Genomic DNA, 25,346 nt, shown 5'->3' with positions numbered 1-25,346 from the left:
CTGGAAGGACAACGCAAACGAGGACTTTCAGTGTTTTGCCGTTTAAGTGTATATATTGTATGGTTATATCGCGACAATAATAATGATACAGTCGTGAAGTACAAAGCCAACCAATAATTTGAGTATGAAAATAATATGTACACTCCAAATAATATGCATTCTTAAGTCTGCAACGACTTACAACCATAATACTATGTAGTAAACCGTCGTATTATATGCGTGTTGGTAATGATGTGTTATTAATATTATGCAAAAACCAAAAATCATGCTTATTTCACGGTGCTCGTATACGAATTAGAAACGATAAGAACCGTCTCCGATTATATACCAGCTACGAATAAAATGATGCATTTAAAGATGAAAACACGCACACAAAAATGTGATCATAAAACTTCAATCTAATTTTCTAATTACTGAGTACTGACTAGGAACAAACAAAAAATTAATCAAATCCGAATCGTCTGCTTTGGTACCTAGGTGCGTCTCGAAAAACGACGTACGACGAGCGGTGAACATCTACTTCTAAATTAAATACTGGATTTAATATAAAATATTACAATACATTTGAACTATGTTCGAAAATTTTAAATACTCATCGTGGTATGATAACACGTGTTAAGACGTTAAAATAATATACTTAAATTGTTCTATTACCTATTTCGATTGAAAATGCATCGATTAAATTTCCATTCATTGATATTATTCTAAATAATACAAGAGACGGCTAGGTACCTACAGTATTCGTTCTATATATACAATCTACAAGTACAAACAATCTAAAACTTATGAAAACAAAATAATAATAAGTGCTATTGATTAATAAAGTGCAAGCAAACAAACACACGCATACTGTGATGTACCAATATTATTTTGAATTTGTGCGGCTCAACAGCTTGCTAGCTCTTCACCTGTTATCCTGAACGAAAGCACATAAACAAAATATAAATATATATAAATAAATGTATCCGGCGTGTTAATATTGTAAACATGATAATATTATAATATTATCGACAAGTGATTTAGAAGAAAAAAATTGTTCGTTTCGTGTCGCGATTATTTGCGCGTGTAATCATGATCTGCAAGCTCTTCCCGTTTTATTAGCATCACGAATAAAATTTATTTTTCATTCATGTCGAGACGCATGCAATATAATATATCATTTTATAGTGTAAAAATGCCTCGATCCAGTGGAGATATTATAATATTAATTTTAAACTATTTTCAAAGGTTAGGTGTTATGGTGGATATTATTGTACATGTTACACGTTGTGTATTATTATTATTAGTTGCCTCCCGAATCGAATTTCAGACGATCATTACGGTCCATAGCTTTCGCGGTCGTCTATAATATTAATAATATATAATAATCATTATTAAATGTACGTCACACGCGTCCCGCATTGTATAATATATTGTGACACATTCGGTGCATTATTATTATAATATATTGTCGCCATCGTTATTATCATTATGATATTATTATGATTTGCCGGAAATCGCAAAAACGAAAAAAGCGGTTGCAAGTGAAGCATATTGTAGCCTGTATAAGATATAATATATATATAGGTACTATTTTTGATTTGGTATATATATATTATATAAATGTTACATTATACATATTATAAATGCTTCGCTTACGGATTTCGCTATTGGCTAGGACAATTCGAGTCTATAGTCTCGGTAAGTACGAGTGTCCGCGAGCCTATATATAGACAAAAAATAGTATCCATGTAGGCATCAAGTACATATCATATTATCATAAATTATACAATATATATGCGTATCGCAATTTTTCGTAGAATTGTACATTATAATATATTCCAATAAACACGCCCCGTAAAAAATATGTAATAATATTATACCAATTTAAACAATTATAATATTTTAGAACACACACAACAATAATAATAATAATAGATATTAAGATATTATAAATAGTTGCGGTGTATGCGACGGAACTCACTTTTTTAAAGGCACTTGACTAGTCCCTGGTATTTGGCCGCCATTTCTGGCGTCCGTAATTCTACACGCGACCATGTTGTAAGCTGAAATCACACAAAACGCCACGTCCGTGTAAGTAACAAAATATAATATTATGACGTGTCGACGACGTTCGCGGAATGGATAGGCGCGAATATCGTTCATTTATTGTTCGGTTCAAAAAACGAATATTGATGTACGTGTATAGATAAATTCGTTTTTCACTCACCTTTTTCGTGTTTTCGCCGTTTCCTCTTGTTGCAAATCTTTACCGCACACACGGACAATATTATGGCGACGACGAAGAACAACAACCCGCCAACGACACCCGCCGTGATGGCCTTGTGTTTCACCCTGGCGGGTACGGGGAATTTGATTTCTTCGCTGTTTTCGAAACTCTTCAAAGAGTATGCGACCACTCGGAAATAATAGGTACGACCTCCCACTAGACTTTTCACTAGAAAACAGAAAGAAACGAAATTAATCGTTTTGATATCCGTGAATTCCCGTGGGGGGTTTGTTTCGCTCAAAACTCGGATAAATATTGGCTATTTTTTTTATTATTTCCTTCAAACGAATTTCGGTAGAATACAAATTTATCAATTAATGTATCATAAATAAATAAACATTGCCGATAATTGCATACTTATTACTTAATATGAACGGTTTAGGTAGGTATGATCAATGAACAATCGCAAAAGTTTGGAAAATAAAACGCAACTACTTATATATTTTGTGTCAGTTTTAAATTAATATCTTAAATACGTGATAATTTCTGATAAAAATTAAAAAACGGTAATTCATAGATTTTTGATATTGTTTTCTTTTAAATTTATTAGCGATTACGTTGAGCGACACCGCCTAATAACGATAAATTTTCCGTTCATATTATTGTGTATCTCGTACTGATGTCGTAGTATTATGTTTATTTATATATTATGTACCCAGATAATGAGTATCCTCTGCTCTGATTTGTGCCTTGTTTAAAGTTCTCCAAATCCCGTCTGTCTTATAATTGATGACGTAGTAACGGACTAGATGAGCTCTTTCTAAAGGAGCTTGCCAAGATATGACGAAGCCATTTTTTACTTCGGCGATGGATACGTTTCTCGGAGGTCCAGGTTTTGGTCCTATGTGCAAAGTAAAATCGAATAAGGACAATAATAATAACAATAACAACAACTGGCAATCGGCGCAGTCGCATTAAGCATGACGTGCTCTTCGCTCTACCGACTAATAGTTGATGATAAAAACTAAGTTATACATAGGGATGACGATCAAGGTGAGAAATAATAATAATAATAATTGAAAGCTGATGATTTTTATACCTTTTGGTCTGAATACTGGTGGATACAATGTAGCACCAGAGGATTCAGTGGGTAAAATGAGGTCACTATAGTCGACAACGTCTGCAAAACGTGGAATAAAATAAAATAAAAATAAACACATGCAAAACAAAACAAAATGAAATTATAATTGTATGGGTAAAATCATAGTTATTCGGTATTCCTGAAATAATGTCGATAAGGATTTTCTAAAAATGATTAAAAAGAAAAAAAAATTATTATGTCTTAACGAAACGTACAGTTGTGACACCAACGATATCATGCGGTAAATAAATGTGCTATGTACAGTACGAAAATATAAAAATAGTAAGTTATCATGCATTATCTAGTTATATATATATATTTTATTTGTATATTATATTAAATGAAAAAAAATATGTACATTATATTGTTTGTGCTTACCGTCGCTTGGGGGAGGAGGTAACTCGGTGACCGGTGGCGCGGGACTTGTTTTTTTGGCCACGGTTAATGGTACGGCTGCTGCCACCCAACAGAGAATAGAATAAGCACAATAGACCAAACTTATGGTATACAACAAGGGCATTTATAGAACAAAATTTCGCGGACGCTTACAACAAGAAACAGAAAGCTTCGACACTGTCGCGTGCGCGGCGACCGGTTGAGCAACGAAGTAAAGTAAGTAAAATTATTATAAATCGTAAAGCGAGGTACGTAGTTAATATTGAAATTAAAATATAGTTTCACATTCGACCTAGTGGTCATTTTACACAGGCGTTTAATTTTTAATTTTATTTGTAAGCATCCGACATAAATCATTATATAATACAATACACGTTATCTACAACAATACGTAAGTTATTTAAAATTATGTGCACAAGTAGTTTAAATCATAAATATTCTGCAGAAGTTCAAGGCCACGTTGATCCCCCAAAGGGGATACAACGTACAACTTTAGCAGAAGATATCTAGACCTTGATCTACCACAGTAAGTTGTGTTTAAATTATTCAAAATGACTAGTTTATCGAATGTGACTTTAATGGCCACATTCTTTATGAATTATTATATTAATAATTAATATTTATTATAAAATTACATTGATTTTTCCATATTCCAATAAGCGTCTAAAGCGACTAAATGTACAGTGCGGCCTGTTTATACAACTGACACTGTGTAGCCAACCCCCGTCAGTCGTTTTTTTTTTTCATAAAAACAAGTATACTTTTTTGTAAAATTAAAACAAAAGAAAAGAAAAACACTGTATTATCTCATAACTACGTTTGAGCCACATTGCATTTACTCACCCAGTGTCCTGATCGAAATAACTTTGCTAAGCATTCCATCGCCCAACGCGTTCTTCCCTACCACTTGAAACTCGTAAGTCGTGTCCGGAGTAAGTCTGTTTATGGTGACTTGGGTGCTCCCCGACGGAGTAACGGGTATTGTAGACCAGTCTGCCATACCCGGTTCTTTGTACCTAAACGAAAAATCATTACGCACCGTTATAGCGATGTCATTTCGAACAGATGGCGGTGACCGTGAGACGAGGTTTACCAAATAGTGTAGTCCTGTTTGTAATCGGGACCACCGCTATAACCGGGTAACCACTGTAGAGTTACGGTTGTCTCGGAAGCGTTTGCTGAGACGTTGTAAGGGGCGTGCGGCTGGGTGCCTTCGACGACCAAATGAGTAGTCGTAACTATTGTGGCCACTTCGTTACTCGCGACACAGTGATAATATCCGAAATCGGTTTTTCTGAGGTTTTCTATTGTGATATTACCACCGTGTATGCTGTGACGACCTTTAGGCAACGGAGCGCCATCTCTCTGTTTTACCAATCACACAATAATATCGTTCAGTTCAATCGTTTAGACATCGTTATCGAATGACTTACCCTCTGCCACTGAATTTTGGGTTTTTGGGTGCCTTCAGCTTCTTGCGCGTCACAATGCATCTCCACCGATTCGCTGATTTTGCGCTGGTACATATTCTCCGGTTCAACGGTGAATGTTGGCGGTTTCCTCACCAACACTTCCATTTGTCCGGATGATCCTTGAGTACCCTGTGCATTGTAGGGTGTACACGTGTATCTACCCTGGTGGTTTTGATTGACCTAACCGATTTGAAATAAAAAAAAAAAAAACAAAATACGGCACTCGATTATTATAACGATCTAGTAACGAACTTATTGTTTTTTAAATTATTTACCCTGGTAAATAACAGCGAACCGTTGTTCATGATAACGATGTCTTTTTGCTGGTAAGGCTCGAGCAAACGTTTGTCCTTGGTCCATGTGACGTATTGTAAAGGCGGGTTGGCTTTAATGTAACATTGCACAACGCCAGCTAATCTGAACGGTAGATACTGTACGGTCGGCGTGAATGTAACTTTGGCTGGATCTAAATACAAACATATTAATGGTTGATACTTTGTTGACTTACGTTTTGATTTATACGCACATTCGACATTCAAATAGGCAGATGCGGATTGGGGGTCACCAATGCCGTTGCTGACTTCGCACAGATATTGACCCGAGTCATCGGCACTGACAGGATTTATAACCATGGAACCGTCTTTTTTGATGGTTACTCTGGTTTCCAGCGATGAAATTGACTTCACGAAAGCTCCATCGCGAGACCACCGGACGGTGACATTACCGGGCATGGCCTTGGCGCCACACAGGAATTCGACTTTTTCGCCTTCCAATTTTGTCTGGTTAGTCGGAGGAGACATTATTACAGCTCCTCCCGCTATCAAAACCCTAGCCGTATGGCTAATTTGTCCTTCGCCATTTCTGGCGATGCACGTATAATCCCCGATGTCCTCAGTTCGGATGTTAGATATCCTCAGTTCAGTGCCATCATTGAATATGCCCACGGTGGTCGTCGGCTGTACGTCCGTAGCATCTTTGAACCATACGATTTCGGGCGTAGGCGTCCCCACAGCCTGACAGTTTAGAATAATGGAATCTCCGACATTTATGTATTGGACTTCACCGGGAGTGGTGACGAATTTCGGAGGAGCTATAAATAGCGGAACGCAAACGATTATCGATTAATTGGCTTATCATTTTAACACATTAACGATATGTTTTATTTTAATAATATATAATATGAAACATGAGTTGTTAATCAAAATGACGATAAATCACAGATAGGTACTGACCGTGGACGTCAAGATGAAACCACGTGCCGTTTTTGTTGGTTGGCGACCGGTTGAGAAACACCACTTTGCAGGCGTACCAACCTTGGTCCGACTCTTGTATATTGGTCAAGTTGAGCGAAGCGAGACCGTATGGAGAGTCCTGGGAGACTCTAGCCACTCGGCCTTCGTATCCCGAACCGCTGTGAGTGGGATAGTTGTCATACCAAATGAATATCGGTATGTCGAGACCCTAAAACGTACGGCCATTAGATTTCTGTCATACGTTCTATACATTATGCATGGAATTGTTTAATATTCAGACGAACTACAGTAGGCCGGCAATAAAAAAGTAAATATTATTTTATAATATTACTTGCCTATTATCCTACTAAACGATTGGAGATTTATAATGTTTCAAAAAATATGTTTATACAATATACATATTATACTTATTTTGTACAGATTAAATGGTGTGCCTTCTACAAGTTTATGATTGTGCATAGTATTTATCAAATAATCATTAGAAATGTTTTTGCTTACTTTTTTCTCCCACTGTAAAACGTAAGGCACGGGGTGTTCGGCTGGGAACTCCACTTGGCAGTTGAACACGACTGATTCGCCCACGATGGCCGTGATGTGTACAGCATCGTTGAACGTCGACCCGGTAGCTATAAGCGGTAAGTAAAAATTCATAGTTAGATAATACAAAATTATTTTTGTCTCTATATTTTGCTATAGGTATTTAGATTCGTTAAAAAGTTAGCTATATCTATTATGATATTTATGTTGTTTCCCTTTATAAAATATCGCATATATATCTGCAGCACAAACAATTTAAGACGAAGTAACATTTTATGATCTAAATATTATTCGAAAAAAATTAAAAGAAAAGCTCTTCACAAAAGGCGAAACAAATTATCGGCGTTCATCAGAGTAAAAAAAAACCCTTTTAAGCTTTTCATGACCCAAAAGATTAAAGATGAGCTCCTTCGAGTAAAAAATATAAACGAAAACTATAATAGCTCTCAGGACTATTATATTGTGTAGAGACGGTTTGAAGTGAATTGTGATTATTCATTTTTTGCAATTCTTTTCAGATTATTAAACATATAAAATGTTTTCTAGAGGTGATTCGATGATAATTTTGAGTTATTTATTGTTTTATATTTTTATCATTGTTCTTAGAGGAAATTAAAATCGTTTATGATTTGTGACGTTGCGCCACTGTGCGTGAACATAGATAGGTGTCTTGATACATATAAACGGCAAAACGAATGTCCTTCGAAAAATTAAAATGTTGTAGGTACCAATAATTCTGACTATATTTCATGAGTTCTTATTAAAATATGTATAGGTATAATAATTTATGATTGAATAACAGAAAACAGATTCAGGTAGTTTCGATAATACGTACTAATAATTATTAAATTTGAATGCACGTTTCGTAATATCTATACAAATTATGAAAAGTCTAATTAATTTTGTTGGAGTGTTATTGCTGTAATTGTATATAATAGAATTTAGAAATCACAGTTGTGTATGCCTTATAATATTCACCCGGCCCACGGGACAGCCAAATGTTGGATCAATACCGACTGAAGAAACTACCGTCGAAAATCAAAGTTTGTTTTTCGACTACAAAATATGACTGCTATAAAATATAAAAAGTTAAAATCAATAATATACATTTAAAACGTCTGTTTTCTGATTTTTACTTTTAATAAAAAGTCAAATCGGTGATCTGCTTGATTTTGTTGTGGTTTATTTAACAATAACATTTCTGAACATACTGATTTATAAAGTTTAATAATATGATATGTAATTTGTTAGTGGTACATTTAAAATAATCTAAGTATTAGGTATTTATACGTTTTAAATTGTTAATTTTAAAATTGTATTTCCTAAGACTTAACATTCAATTTCATTTAACTATTTAGTTTAATTTGAAAAACTATACGTATTAATGTAATTTAATAAGTATAATATTTTGAAAATCATATAATTTTTTTTTTGATAAACGAAAATAAAATTTCAGTTTTTAAACAATTGTTTTGTTATAATTATAAAATTAAAGGTCTTAGGAAAAAATATTAAATATTATTATCTACTGTTAGGTGGTAATAAAAGTTTATTTTCCATTTAATTTGATAGCTTGAAACGTAATTATTTGAACTTTGAACATTTTATTTTAATTAATTTGGTATAATTAAAATTCGTTTTTGTAATACAATACTTAATATTACGTAAATGAAAACCGTACTCAAAGTGGATGTATATATTTTTTGTATTACAATTTAGAATTGTTGATGTTTCGATTAATTTATTGAAATCGTGATCCTTGACAAAAATGTTAGTCCAAAAATTAATATAATTTAATACTTTATACACTTAAATGGAAAAAAAAAATTATAAATAGTTCATAACTTTTTATAAAAGTTTAACCAAAAGACTGATTTCCAAACTATTATTTTATGTAAACCTATCTGATTTATTACATATATTATACACTAATTGGTAATGTTTTAAGTAATTTGATAAGACTAAATGATCTAAAAAGAGAAACCTTCGACCCAGCCCCTGGGATAGGAATATAGATTTACTAATGGTTTCAGGCGTGAAAAATAAAACGGGTTTAAAACAAAACAAAAAAAAAAAAATCTCATGAGAATGATATCATTGACGGGAAACAGCTTTTGTTAAAAGGAGTTTTCATTGTTCGCCAAAAGGTTTTATGAAAAAAACTACTCATCTTCCTCCTTCAACCCGTGGACGATAAAATAATGGAAAATGAGGATCCTTGGATTCAAAGTGTCCAAGAAGGGACGTAAAATATTGTGAATACTATTATTAAAACATAAGTATATTTATAATGACCAACATTTTTGTATGCAATAATAATGTCATATCTCGTGTGTAAAATATTGTCGAAGCGTTTAGGTAGTTTATGTTTTAACATAATATTGCTTAACGTCAAATTGTATACAAATAAATGATCACAATGGAACTAATTAAAGGAATATTTTTCTTTTATATGAGCTGAAATCATAAGTAATAATAGTTTTCATATTAAAATTTAATGTAGGTACTAAACCTATGAATAACGGAATTTTTCTTTTATATTTATAAAAATATAAAAATCTTTAATAATATTACGTATTTTGTTTTCGATTTTTATGATCGTGTATTAAAGCAAATAATTAATTCATTTTATTGACTATCATTTTATTTATTTAAGAAAGAATATTTATTTAATATCCAAATATACTTAATTGGATTATTGATTTGTGTACTATATAGTAATAAACTATAATAACATTGTTCTAACTGTTTTTAATTAAAATAATAATTATAGACATACTACAGATATTGTTCGTACCGACCAACCACTAGCCAAAATTTGTATTATGAGTTTATGACTTTTGACTTTTTTTTTTAAAAAAAAGAAAATAATTATATATTCAAACACGATTCTGATATTTTACTTAAAATTAATATACATCAAATGAATAATAGAAGAAATATATTCAATTTTACAACCTATAACTATATCGTTTCGTTCAGGGTTTAAAATAAATTATTTTATAACCATAATTTATTATGTTTAAAAATTGAAGTGAAGAAAAAAAAAATGTCACAATGATACCTATTGCAATTATTACGCACTACAAATATGCATAAAACGAAATTCACAATTTAAATGGTTTTTATGTGTATTCCAGCTATTTTTGGCTTCATCAATATTCATAGTAAATATAATTGGAAAAGAAATTTAAGACATATTTTAATACAGATAGGTGCAATACCAATCATATACTATACGTAGGAAACGAGTTATGATTTGAGGGGCTGAAAAAATTACATTTCCTTGGGACCTCTGGTTCATGACCAAATAATAATCAACCGTCACGTCCTGAACACACAGTCTGTTGATCGTGACGTGTTTTTAATTTCGACATGGACAACGGTGGTTTTTCACCAGTATATTTCTCATGTCACGAGGGTTTTCTATTTATTTTTTTTATTTATTTACCATTTTTTTTTTTTCTGACAGACGTCTATTATAAGATATTGGGGTTCGGGTTTTTCTGACGAAAATTATGTTTATTGAATTGATTTTTTGCTTCTCATTTTCTGAATCAAAAATTACTAAGCTACTATTGTAATTTGTATTACCCAAGTCTAAGTGAACATTGCATTGTGTGTTTTCATACAGATAACATTTGTTTGAAATGCAAATGTAAATACATTGACTAACGGATTATATCTACGTATATTCAGATATTTTTTTTCATACATTTTTCATTTCATATAATAATAATTATAATAAATATTTAATATAATTTAACCACATTATCGATACTGTAAATAATAATAAAAAAACAACGTATACGTAAGTTAAATAAAAAAAGGCTCTTAAAAATCATCGATCATTGAATCACTATTTTAAAATAGCATTAAAAAAGAAAAAAAAATTAAAATAATCTGTCGCTGTACTAAAACCTCTTTAGATAGACAGCTTGATGCTTCTGTATAGCGCCCTCTTAATTGAAATATGTTTGATGGATTATTTTTCATAGTAAATAAATAATTTCGTTATAAGCTGATAATATTTAAAATCAATAAGTACCAACCTATCGGTATAATCACAACTGATTGCAAAAAGTTAACACGAATTAGGTTTAACCGAGTCTTATAATATGGCCATATATATAGGTACGATCAAATTTTTCTTTTGCAATGCATTAACGAGATGAATACATGGGTAACACTAGTGAAAACATAAATAATGTGCACGAAACACGTGCCATATTAAGGTCTAACTACGTTATATTTTCCATGCACACATAATATTATATAGTGTAAGAAGTTTAATATATTTCTTAAGACTTATACTTATATTAGTTATACTGTGAGTTGAAATTTGAACATAATATTATAATAATACATAACGAGTGTCGGTACTTATCATAATAGTTTTATTTTTTTTGTTTTTTTTTTTTTAACAACCATTGTTATTAATCTAAATTTCGATTATTAGTATCATTTAAATAGGTATATATTATTGGATACAAGGCAGTATTCGTAGACATTTTCCCGCTTTTGTAAATTAAACTTTATATACGGTGTCAGTCGGTAATATTGTAATGGTATAATATAATTACAATTTCCGGTGACAAACGTGCACGGTGAAAGGCATTCGAACAAAACGTAATGAATCATATAAGCCATTATCCGTTAAATGTCCAATATATATATAATCGAACATTTATACGGAGTTGCATTGATTTAATCAAAATAGGTTTTAATGAGCGAAAGTCCGACGCGCGCGGTATATTACTAAATTATCTGCTGTACGCCGAACTCTGTGTAAACCGAAACTGCAGCATCTATTATGTATTATTGTTTCTAATATGATTTTGTATCCGAAATATTGACGACGGTATATATACTGTATATATATATGTATACTGTATAGTATATACTCTATTCGCCGTAGCTTCTTTGATATCATTTATATATAGTAATAGAGCATACCGCCAAATCATTATTAATTCATCGCGGACCTGCCGCATAAAGGACGAGAACTGTTGCAGCAGATGTATTTATATGTAAGACGCGCGCGGTGTATACAAAGTCGTTTAATAACATATAATATATTATATTATGTATGTTGTCGTGTTTAAACTTTCAACGACAAAAATCGAATTCCCCTAATGCAATAGGTATACACTACGACCACTCACTTGAGACTAGGACCCTGTTGAACAGCGAGAGAACGAGAGCTGCGAAGACTACCGTGACTTTGCTAAATAGTCTCTGGTCCAGCCGTAGGCCCATGCCTCTCTTCCCATACTCCTTGTTAGACCTCTGACGACGCCATAGTCATCTGGAAAAATGAAAAGAAAAAATAACGGTTAAATAAATTAGTGTATTGTCGCAATCGTAGCAGCAGCAGCAATGTCATTAGTTAGGTTCGCGCGCGTTCGTTATAAACGATTATATTATACGATTTCGGCCATCGGCATTTTCGCGGGTTATTGTGAGCGTATATAGAGTGATACATATAATTATCTAGGCGACGTATTATCCAATAACCCAAACTAAGAAGGTATAAGCGTATATATATATATATGATTTGTACACCTATTCCAAAACGGGGAGAGTTGAGACACTATACGAGAGCGTTCCATGTGTTGACGCCACCGTTAATGGCACAAGTCAGCAACAGCAGCAGTTATATATAATAATTTCAAAAACTTTTTCACGGACGTTCGATCTAATTACACATGACGTGATGAGGGGAGAGAACGTACAAGACGTCGGCACGGTGAAACTTATACGAGTACCGACGGAACCTCGTCAATATAAAACACGTACAGCCGTTTGTGCGATTTTACTGCTTATTACAATATATTAGCCATCATCGTCGGAAATAAGTCGTACAGGCATCTCTATACTCGTCATGATATACACTGTTGTAATTAGCGTGTTTTATTTTGTGTGTTGTGCACCGAGATGGGGTGCGTGTTCTCGCGCGGTTCAATTTATCGCCCGTTTTGTACTGTTATTACATATTAGATATCGTGTGTTGCCGAAAAAATATGTATATTGGGGTGAAAAAAAATGGGTCGTATCGCGTAAATCGTTATAATATTATATGAATTGTGCACACGAGACTCTGCATTATATGCTATATATAACGTAATACGCGTGCGACTCAAAACCGTAGTTTTTAAACGCGCGTGCGTACGATATGTATTGTACAAATCGGTAACTGTTTTTAGGAACGCGGACTTAGACGGACGAGATGACGGCGGCCACCCCGTGGGGGTCGGGTCGGCGACGAGACGGACTCGCTCGATTTCGGGTAAGACGGCTCCTGGTCGGTCCGCTCACTGCTGCAGTGGCGTGTCACATGTGTGCAAATACGACCACGGACCCTCGACCGGAAATGGGGAAGGGGTGAGATTATTGACTAACTTAAAAAAAAAAAACGAATTAATATAGCTTGTAATACCATGTACCGCAGTCATATTATACCTACTACGGATTACGGACAAGTTCGCGACACGATAATATAATATAATTATGTATATAAACAGTATTCTATATTATACTATAATGTTTTTACTTTTATGAAAACGAATTGTACTGCAGCTTACGACGAACGGTGACCGTTATTTACAGCACTATATACGTATAAGATTTTATTGTATCAGGACAAACTTTGAATATATAAAAATAACTTATAAAATCAAAAAGTGGATGATAAGATTAGAAAAAATCAATCGATATTTTTTTTCTCCCGCACTGGTCAATCGGATAAACGGTATAAACCTTAACGCATATCGCGGCGGGTAGCAGGAGCGATATCGCCCCGGCGTGTTATCGCTTCTGCGGCCGGCCAGTCCCGCGAGTGTATGCGGTTACTCACGTGATGACGACGGGACGACGAACGGAAGTCCGTTCCGGGACGGGCACCGTTGTAACATATGGGCACGACCGGGTGCGGCGTCATAGCGGTGGTCATCGTCGTCGTCGCCGGCGAAACGTCGCGGGCCGTCGCCTGGTCGCGGCGGCCGCTCCGGTGCGGCATGGGCGGCGGTGATTTTCGGGGCCGTGTGCGGGCGGCGTTGTTTCCGCGCGATCGACGGGCGTTACGGCAATATTATAATAATAATATAATCTATATACTTCCGATTCGTGTTTAAATTTTTCGCGAAGACCGTTGCCGGCGCCGCGTTATCGCGAATACCGTTACGTTCGATGTATTTGTACGAGATTATCGAAAAAAAAAAATCACATCGCCCAAAGCACAAAAACAACGTTATAAATCGTCGTACCTTATACGCGAGCGATCCCGGAGACGGCCTGTCGCGTCGGGTATCGAGGTCGGTCGAGCTGACGAAAATCGCGAAAATCGCGAGCGGCTAAAAAGGCGTTTCGCGCCGGCGGCGTGCGTCGTGTGCGGTGTACGCGGCGTGTGAACGCTACCAAAGAGTGCGCAGCACTGACGACGCGCGCGCGACTGCAGCGTCGTCGGCGGGGATTTGCCGGCTGCTGGACCGGAGCAAGGGCGTGGATCGGCGCCTGCGCTTTCCCGGCCATTCCAACCGGCTGGGTCCGAGAAACAACCCATACGCCGCCGCCACCTCCCCGATCGTCCGCAAGCTCTCGCACGCATACCCATACCCACCCGAGTTCTAACGACGCCGTCGCCGAAACTCGCCGGGTCGTCGTCGTCGTCGTCGTGTGGTAATAAGTAGTAATAGTACCTATGTAGTAATAGTAATAGTTACTATAGTAGTTGTATATTAGTGTCAATAGTGGTGTTGGTGGTAGTAGAAGTAGTTGTATTAGTGACACTATATAGTAGTGGTAGTAGTAATGGCAGGAGGAAAAGTAGTAGTAGTAGTAGTAGTAATAGTAATAGTCGTAGTAATAGTAATAGTAGTAATTGTTGTAGTGGTAGTAGCGGCGATAGTCGGTTGTGGGACTCGTGGTTTTTTTAGGGTGGCGTTTTGAGTAAAATAACAGTAACAGTAGGTATGTAAAAGGACGGGCAAAGTACTTATATGCAGCCACTCGAACGTTACGTTTTTACAACACCAGTACCTACCTTATATCGACAATAATACAAAACAAAATTGACTATTGCGAATTGTCTCGACGTACACGTCACATTGCTTTTCAACAAATGAACAAATCTATTTTTATAGATGACGCTTAGAAAAAATATCCATGTCTCACTGTATAATAATATGGACAATGCGGGCACGCTGCAGAACGCAAGAACAAGTCGAATAAAAGTAATGGTGTTCTTATTTTGAAATACTGTCTCTCGCCATTATTTTGAAAATATGGTGATTCGCGTCGTCAAGCCGCGTTTGCATTTAATAACAAATTCAATACGTATGCCTGTATGCACGATATTTTTTTTTAATGAAATTAGCATTTACAGTGTAAAGATGGTTTATTTTTTTAAGATTTCCACCTTAAGGCATATATGCGGATATTATAGTACAAGATCAGATTTCCAGAAACTTCGAGAGAGCTCTAGTGCTTCCTCAGACCCTTTGTCGTTAATACGTCCCAAGTTTAGTTATGTATAGTCATGCGACGTCGACGTCAGAATATTAATCTGCCAACGTGAGAGTGTGATCGTAAGTTAATACGCGTAAGCCACCATAGTCTAAAGGAGTAGACGAAAGATAACATTTCGGAACACCAGAAACATTGATTTCACCGGTTACGCTTCGATATTATAATATTTTATAGGTTCAACATTATTTTCATACGGTGTTGGGCTTCAAAGCGTTTTGCTGCTCCCCGCCGAAAACTTATAAATTATAATATACGGTTTTTCTTTTCTTTACAGTTTGTCAGGTGCAGTCTAGATGAGAAGCCATATAGAACAATATATACTCTACAGGCCCACACCCCGTGTCATGAATATAAATTGTGTTTTGCTCGGGTTCATCACTACTTAACGAGAAAAATTAAAAATTATTTTATCATGAAAAGCGATATGATTGGTTTTAATCGGAGAACAAAATAGTATAGCGTCGATTTCCGTTGATAGACACATTTTTTAAAAGGAAAAAATATAAGACATATTGTTAACCGTTTGTTCAAAGTTTTGGGTACATAACATTATATAATATTTAATAACAAATAACTGAGTTTTAAGGTACCTTCAACCGACTTGGTTACCTCAAAGCATCAATTTTATAATGACGATTTTTTTTTTTTAGATTAATTTGGTCAGTTTTTGATCGACCCATTGGAATTCTAACAGAGACTGCAAATCAGCATACAAAAGTACGAAAAAGCATCCGAAGAACGCATTAAAAATAAAGGTTAGATCGTATATTATCTTAAAAATTATTAATTTTTTTATTGTAAATCTGTAAATAATAATTTTTCTATTTAATCATCAAGGGCCTATTTTGACAATAGTTTACTGTTCAAAGTCGAATTCAAAAATCTTTAATCCTAATAATAAAATTACATAAATATTTTTATTTTACGTTCAAATCGATAACTGTCACAAATAAATTACAGCTATAGTATCATAGTTATATGAATGCTAAATAAAAATAAATCTCTATTATTTTATAATAGAATTGTTAATACTATTGAATTCAGTAGTTGCTCAATAATCATTATAATCGTATAGGTATACGTTTTATTATATTTAATACGCTTTTAAAACCTTTTCTCGTCAATTCTATTAAGCACTTTAGCATTCAAAATGCATGTTACCACTGCATTTAGTAAATGAACTCATCTCATGATAAATGTTCATAATTCAATACATATTATAACGAAAATTCCGATTACACTCAAGTAAATATGAACACATTGAACAAGTATATAGCTAGTACGTTTTTTCGCGTTATATAATATCTATTTTCTCTCTCATATATCGTGTTATCACTGTTACCGATAGCCTTAAAAAACGAATACATAACGAATAGCTTAACTACATTAAATGATTAAAATTCAGAAATGTATATTATTAACGTTGTATATGCTATTAAGAATATTGTATAAATACGTACAAACGACAAAAATAATTTAAAATTATAAAAAAGAGTTAAACAGTTAATTGATAATAAAATTTGTTGAGCCGAGTAAGTTTTCACTTTCCTGAACATCAGTAAGTAATATCACAAAAGAAGTTGATTTAACGGCGACTTCAAAGTTAAATTTCAAAACAAATAAGTGGAAATCATTTTCAATTTCGTCCATTTTAAAATTCGTATTATTTTTGATAAATATTTTACTGAATAAAGTTATAGGTTTGGTACAATATTTTAGCACATCATTTATTACTCGTAAAGCTTTCTCGTCTTGTATAAATAACTTATTTCTGTTTATAAATATCAAATTATCCTTGAAGGCTAAAAAAGTTGAACATCTTTTATACTTTTTAATAATAAATGATGATTTCTCCTTTCGATTTATTTCTTTTACGAAACACTTATTTATTTATTTTATTATTAACTATTACAGAATATATTAACTTTACTATTAAATAAACATTAATTTGGAACAAAAACTAAACAACTGTCGAACTCATACGACTGATATCATGTAACTTAATCACCAAAGGAGTCTATAATATATATATAATATATATACTACATATCATAGTGTTTTCAAATATTATACTGCGCTATTGTTATTTTTTTACGACTAGCAAACTGTATCCCTACGACCATGTGTCTGAGAAGAGAAAATATATTCTACTCTCCGAAATTGTATTGGATGACGTGAAAATGGACAGTCATGATAGTATAGCGAAAGTATCGACCTTTGTGCGTAAACCGTCGTCCGTGTTAGGTCTTAACCGACCCGTTGCCAAGTTTTAACTCGTTCCCTCTCTTTCGTATATTTTTATTTTTTTTCGTAACTCCTAAACTTCTCTCTATCCTACGGTCTCTTATCCCCGAAATAATCCTTGTCAACTACACCCTCACTGACTCGCGGTATAGGATGGAAGTTGCGAGCGGGTGGTGCAAGGATAGTGACCGATATATAATGCGTGGCGGCGGCGGCGTGTGTCCTTAATCTTTCCCTCCTACTCACTAAAAGTCCACAAAATGTAATCCAACGATATTTTCTTGACCCAAAAAACAACCCTCTAACCCACACTAGTTGGACAGACGTATTTCGGGTGATTATTTTCAATTCAAACGCACGTAAAAAAATAAATAACGCTTTCTATCCCCGTGAAACGGATATATACCTACGCGGTTAGAATGATCAATTCGTCTGAACACGGAGTAAGTGAGCAACGGAGTTCACTTAAAACGGTGTACGCGTTTTGGAATCTCATGCTATGACCAGATTACACCCTTGGGAGTCAAAATGTGTTGCTGCTCCTTCGTCTGATTGATAATACACATAACGGTGACACAAACATAATATCTACACACATAATATCTTATCCGGTACAAATAATGTTTTGTATGAGCGTTTTATACAAAATACAAACTCATATTTTACAAACAGATTTTATATAGGTATAATATTTATAAGTACTATATATATGTATGAATGAGATATGACACTTAAGTATAGGTACTCATAATATTATGTATATAAATATGTTATGAAATAATTTAATCGATTGTTAATGTTTTAAAAACAAAACAATAGGGTTTTGTAAGGTTTAAATTGATTCTTATTATTGATTCATAATACTTATGTATTTAAATTGCGAACCAAGTAAAGGTAGATTCAGTTTAAAAAATGTTTTGTTTTGTATTGATGTTTTAGTAAAAAAATATAAAATCATAATAGATATAATATGCTTTATAATATTATAATATTATATTTTCATCGCGTCGATTGCTTAAACCAATAAAAATATTTATTTTATTCGCATGGTCTGATACTAACAGTGTGTATATTTTAAAATACAAAATTAACCAAAAATGGTTTGGAAATATACATTTTTGTAGTGCACCCTTTTTCATCCAGGAAGTTTTAGTAGCTTATCATTTACATGAATGTGTGTAAAACAAAACTGGCTTTGCTGCAGGACAAATTGCGGTCACCGAAGGTCATTATTTTCATTTTCAACGGCGTACGTGGCGTCATCGGAAAAACGGTCAATTTATGGAATATCATACCCATATATCTAATATCTTCAGCGCCCAACGTCCCTCTATATCTGTCCGGTTTGATTTATGTACATTCGCTGGTACCTTCCTCCTGCCATGCCACCATAGGCAATTCATATGTCCCTCGCGAATAAAATACACTTTGTGAGGATATATTTCGCGTATTTATTACTCTCTCTCTGCCACGTTTCCGCCGTTTCTCTCACTCGTCCTATCTGTCTCTCTTTTTTCATATCTCCATCTCTCTTCACTAAAAACTACGGCGTTGATCAATAAAAAACAGTAACAAATAAAAATTGGTAACATTTTTTCTGTTCCCGTAAAGAAGTAGAAAATCTTTGTTTCTTTTTTTTTCGTGTTATTATTATTTTTTTTTGCCGTTCATGCGGCAAGGTTGTATAAAGCTTATTTACATAATGGCATCTGGCCAAAAGTGGATGAAACGAGCTTGCGCGATCAGTAGCAGCAGCGGCAGCGGACGTTATGATAAATGACGTGAGTGGTGGCTATATAGCGGTGGCCGCCACTGGCCCCATTCTCTGGGGAACAACCCCTTTGCGTGAAAATTATGCCCACGTTACGCAGAAAATCCCGTTGTTTTCACACTCGAAAAGTTCCATACTACCTTTACATTAGCATGAAAAAGAAGAAGTGGACGTCGGTTTTCAAAATGTTTCAAAAGAATATTTATTTATTTGAATAACGTTTTCTTATTCTTATTTTTTTTTCTCAGATAAAAACGTAAACTTTGCAATATTTCACGGCATAAACTTATTTGATTATCCATCATGTATTTGAAAAGAAGACGAGAAGGACGTGTACACAGTGTATGCTGGTGTAGATAATTCTATTAGGCTTCGGCACGATCGTGAATGTGTGACACTGCACACGCTACACACTATATATATATATATACATATAATAATAATACGCACTGCGCACACTACACAATGATTTCGACGCACCGGGCTTAAGGAGGCGCGTGGATGTGTCTCGGCCAAGTTACGTAACGAACGATTCAGTCGTATTTTTCGGTTTAAATTAACTTAGCGAGTGTCTTAAAAAGTTCGGCACTCGCATTTCCGCCGATCACTCGTGCGCGTTTTGTTAAGGATTGTTTTAAAGAGGCTTGTGCGCGGGCCATAGTTCGGTAAACGTTCTAAGTTTAAGTTATCAGACTCTGTTTATTTGTTCGATATAATGTGTGTGTGTGTGTGTGTGTGCGTGTATAATACGTACAAGTAACATTCACCCTTAAACTTCGCAATCCCTATATCACTGGGAAAATGTTAGACGCGTATATTATAATATGTATATATAATAATATGTAACGTGTGCGTATCGTAACGGCATCAATTTCCTTCGCGCTGCAGTGTCTTTCCGTATTATATTAGGTATATAGGTATATATATACTATAATGTATAGGTAGTTGAGTACCCACAACTGTTAAAGTAGTGGTATATTATTATGTACGTGTAATTAAGCTGTTACACGTTAAGTCGCGTATTATCAATAACAATAATCATTTTAATGTTCCGAATTGAGTTTGTTTGTTTTTATGTTATTGTTGGAATAATTGTTATTACTTTAAAACGTTCGTAATTTGATCTCGTAAAATTCTAAACAATAAGTAGGTACCTATTACTCAATAATAACAGTTACAGTTCATTAAAATAAAGTTTCGATTATCGTGTATGGGGTACCGTTTCTAAAACAATTGATTGATTGATTACAGGTACCTACGCGTTTATATTATATGCACAATGAAAGGAGTAATTAAAAAAAAAAAAATTAACACTTCTATAATAATGTCTATCGGAAATCTCAGAGAAACCAGAAACGGGCGCTTATATTATATTTCCAGCAAACCGTTATTTATTCATCATTATTTATTACCTATTTAATAAGTTGGTGTACTAAGGTGTTTCTGAAAAACGTTTATTAGTCGTTTGATTGACGAGGAATAAAAAACTAATTAAATTTGCAAATGAATACATTTTATAACAGAGTAGAAATATCAAAGGCAAATTATATAATTATGTAAATGCGTATAATTTTTCAATGAATAAAATCAAAGATTTGAATTTACATAATAATAAATCTTATTTCCCTAACAATAATATTCGCTTTTTAAAAATGTATACCTACCTTTGTTTTATTATTATTATTTTTTTTTATTATTATTAATTATTAATAAAATTTGAATACATTTAATTAGTAATTAAATATCGTAAAATGTAATGCTTGATAAATAATTTTACTAACTAATTGTTTTGAATCTGAAACCTTGCAGATTTTAAATAAACGTTGGTGTTTTAATTTGAATTAATTTAATGTTATAAAAATTGTTTGATTTCTCGAATATACTATATATCAGGTGTTTCACATTCGATTAGATTATATTTTGCTATATCGTATGGGTTAAATTTGTTTGTGTATTTCTGTGACGTGAAATTTATTGTCACGAACTCATAATAGTTTTGTTATTAACCAGTCATTCTGTCCAGATTATCACCGATATACACAATCAGTTAATAAAATAACAAATAATAATGACATATAAACATTCAGCTAAATTGTTAAACAGCTAATTTCGTATATTATTTGGTTACGAGTTAAACGTCGACAGTTTTTGAATCTTAAATGACCGTAATTATTTCATTAGGCACTACAATTTCGACGATTACATAATTTATTCATACTAAGTCGACAGTCGTGACTTCCAACATAATATTATATTTCCGTTTCTACGCATTTCTCCGAATAATTGATTTTCACAAATCAAGTGGTTGATTTCTGTTTACGGTTGTATTGTCGTCGTTTTCATATACAAATGCGAATAACAATACTGTTTAGCTACCGCTGCTCCATGGGAAAACGCGGGTTCATGACGTCATTTAGTTACGGTTCTGGCGCTTTAACTCAACTGGCGAGTCGAATTAGTACGTCGGTCGCTTTTAATCCCGATAACATGTCAAAATGTATCAGTCATGGAAAGTCGGCCGACCGTACTTCGGGACTTCGGAGGGATAAATTAGTTTTTGACCAATTATCTGGTATTAGATTGCACAGGGTAAACACCGGTGAGACGTTATAATATGTATAAATAGATTCGACGGAAGATCCTGTTACTTGGGTCTCTATTATAGCAGACAGTTATGTCACGTAGGACCGTAGCACAGTCGATTACAAAATATCTCACCATTGTTTTTATATAATGTCATATGAGTATTATAGTTACATATTATTTGATGTTGTTTTATTAAAAAGATAATATGTTTTTCGACGAAAAATATTACAAAAATGATGTTTCACACATTATTTTTCATTTTGTTAAATATAATAGTTGGTTCAAGTGAATTCATAGGAATTTTAATCCTCACGAGGAATTGATCAAATACCTTGTTATTTCGTGGGTTATTGTTTTCTTGTTTCACATCCAAGTCAGGTTTTGGTGCGTGAAAACCATTCGCAGAGTCCATTAAATTTCCAATTACGCGTTCCACACACATAACATCAGAAACACCCTTTTGGCCTTTAGCCATATTTAGTAACCCTTTATATATTATAGTCCCTTATGATTGTGTTATAATTTCATATTCATATTTTTTTTTCAGTATTAATTAGTATAAAATGTTTCAAAATTTCTAAATTTGAACAATTAAAATGAAAATATTTATATGTAAAACTAATTTTAAAATGTCTGGAAATTTATTATGGTTTTATGGATGTATATATTAAGTACCTACTTCAAAAAGTTTAATTCCAATTTCCAATTGCGGTTTATAAAATCCGTGTATATTATATGGTATAAATAAGTAAATATAACTATTTTTTATATTTTAAACTTAAGAGTCAGAAAAATATAAATTAGTTTATATTTAATTTAAAATTTTCTGTTGTAGTTTTAGAATCCTCTTAAGCGTAATGCTCTAAAAAGAATTTTTTGCAAGTCTTTTTTGTTTTTAAATTTTTAATTGTTGTACATTAATAGAGTGTACAAAACTAACATACAATTATTTCACGTACTTATTTAACATTTTTAATCAATAATTTCAAAAGCTAAGTACCTATCCTTTGATCTTTTGATAAGTATTATAATATTATAATTATTTTTAAATTCGTTAGTAATTACACCTATAGATTTTTATTAGATGGATCCACCCATTTTCATTTGAAATTAATTGTGTTGGTATGAAATGAATTAAAAATGCAAATCGTATTCAAAGATAGTATAATATAATAAGCATAATGTAAACACATAGTTGTTTTTTAGATTAAACTTGCTAATAAAAATGTAATTTAATAAACGTAAAATTAACAAGTATATATGTTATAGTTTAAACTTGCATATGGTAACCATGAACTATTAACTGCTATTATAGCTATAAAAACTATATTAGGCGTTATACATAATGCAATTATATTATTATATTAAATTATCCTATCTCATGTTGCTGCTAAAGTTTTCATTATATTTTAAAATTATTTATATTCTTAAAACTAATCTTCAATGTATAAAGTTTTTAGTATTAAGTATTAAAATATTGGTACGGCTTCTTAAAATTAAAATGCCTCTCAGTATAGTCACCTAATACTTCCTTTATTATTTCCTGATACCCCAATACCTGTCAAGTATCAATGCATTGTAAATAATCCGAGTATTATATTTCTAAAAATAGAAATTTTTATTTTATTATTTTGAGTGAAGATAAGTTTATGTAATGTCAGTGAAATACGTTTGATGAAAAAATAGAATACAACCGACACACATTGCAATAAATGTTGATAAAGTTGATACTAATTCCAATTTTAATCGAATGTAAATTACTATGTATGAAACGTTTGCACAATACATAGCGATGATAAGAAAGTGTTTAAAGTTGATTTTTGCTTCTGCAAAAAAAAAAAAACTAAACCACAAATTGGCAAGAGGTTGTGCGCAGAGTTTTTGTCGTTTTTGAATTCGATAAATATATATTGGAGTGCGGTTATCTTGGACCGACAGGTCTTGTATGATGCAATACCAATTGACAAATGATCATCGGTATATGACGATCAAATACCCTCGTCAACAAAATGTAAGAGAAAAAAGGTCCCTTATCTAAGATCAATGAAAATCTATTGAGGTTTAGCTTTCCTTGTTGGCCAACGGTGTGTTTGAAAACCGACCACGATTTCGTTTCATCTGCGACCCTTTAGTGTGTGTGATTAAATATAACCAACGATTATTTTCAATTGTCTTCATTACTTTTTTTAAAATATTGCACAAGAAGGTTTAAATGTTTTACTTATATTTCTGTAAATAAGTATTTAACGAAAATTATTTATTTCACCCAATTAAATATACATAAAAAAAAAGGAAAATTGCAAATAAAATGGTTTTTTTATACAGACCTATATATTTTTATACAGTAATTTGATCGATTTAGGATCTCATTAAACTCAAATCCATCACAATTTCATCGAGTAAACAAATTATAATTTTATATGACTGTAATTACCTACATATTATGATATATTATATGTATATTATTAAAATTTAATAAGATTAATATCTACAATCTCCAGCGACATAGTATATTATTTTGATCGTATCATTAGCCTTTTGAAAACGATAAAATTTTAAGTTCAGTAAACCTACAACCTACCTTTGTATTATAAAGTATAACGTTCAACGTCGCTGTAAGTACTAAGGGTACTTGGAATTTTTTCTATTTAATTAACTTGCCTTATAAACTATTGTATATTTGTGTATAATAATATAACATCTACGCTTTATTAATTAAATATATATATACTTATATATAAAAACGGTTCAACGTAGGCACGTCGCTATTAAATATCACGAGGATATTAAAAGGACAGCACGATTCAGATTATCATCGCGTACAGAGTTTTATGATTTCGGTGTACAATATAGAATGAATCATTTTAAAGTTGTTCGCATCCTTTCATAGATTCCGCAGTGTTATTAGATGTTATTAATACCCGCCATTGTATACGAAAGGCGCATTAGAAAAGAAAATTTTTCAATATATATGAAATGTCCGGCCGAAAGTTTTCTTCGATTAGGATGCTGTAGACCATTTTATCCGCGCACTGTCGACGTAGGAACGTGACGTCACAGCTAATGGACGGTGGCGGCAGCGGTAGTTGCGGATTTGGAACGTGTAATTCGTTTAAGTTCGAGGCGAGGACAAAAAAAAAAAAAAAAAAAAGAAAAAAAGAGGGGAGAAATTGTTGCCACGGGGTTCGATCGATACAAGAAAAATACAATG

The 25,346-nt window shown here is 33.0% G+C and overlaps 1 protein-coding gene across 6 annotated transcripts in view; it reads right to left on the bottom strand.

Annotated features, from left to right (window-relative positions):
* LOC114127242 (protein turtle) overlaps positions 1-25,346 on the bottom strand; it is a 108,027-nt gene that overhangs the window by 4,959 nt on the left and 77,722 nt on the right. Inside the window, exons 1-14 of one of the 6 annotated variants that reach the window (XM_050199890.1) lie at positions 13,865-14,449; positions 12,174-12,316; positions 6,970-7,097; positions 6,451-6,679; positions 5,745-6,308; positions 5,494-5,684; positions 5,180-5,398; positions 4,840-5,111; positions 4,590-4,762; positions 3,729-3,806; positions 3,309-3,389; positions 2,925-3,110; positions 2,210-2,437; positions 1,964-2,045 (exon numbers count right to left, since the gene is read on the bottom strand). In XM_050199890.1, the coding sequence (XP_050055847.1) occupies positions 1,964-2,045; positions 2,210-2,437; positions 2,925-3,110; positions 3,309-3,389; positions 3,729-3,806; positions 4,590-4,762; positions 4,840-5,111; positions 5,180-5,398; positions 5,494-5,684; positions 5,745-6,308; positions 6,451-6,679; positions 6,970-7,097; positions 12,174-12,267 (2,525 nt within the window). In that variant the 5' untranslated portion in view covers positions 12,268-12,316; positions 13,865-14,449. Of the gene's footprint in view, positions 1-1,963; positions 2,046-2,209; positions 2,438-2,924; positions 3,111-3,308; positions 3,390-3,728; positions 3,807-4,589; positions 4,763-4,839; positions 5,112-5,179; positions 5,399-5,493; positions 5,685-5,744; positions 6,309-6,450; positions 6,680-6,969; positions 7,098-12,173; positions 12,317-13,864; positions 14,450-25,346 lie in introns of those variants that run through there. The other 5 variants (XM_050199887.1, XM_050199896.1, XM_050199905.1 and 2 more) reach the window with 5 other exon arrangements.

This window comes from Aphis gossypii, chromosome 1, assembly GCF_020184175.1.
Source record: "Aphis gossypii isolate Hap1 chromosome 1, ASM2018417v2, whole genome shotgun sequence".
NCBI lineage: Eukaryota > Metazoa > Arthropoda > Insecta > Hemiptera > Aphididae > Aphis > Aphis gossypii.
This window is presented reverse-complemented; position numbering and strand designations above follow the sequence as displayed.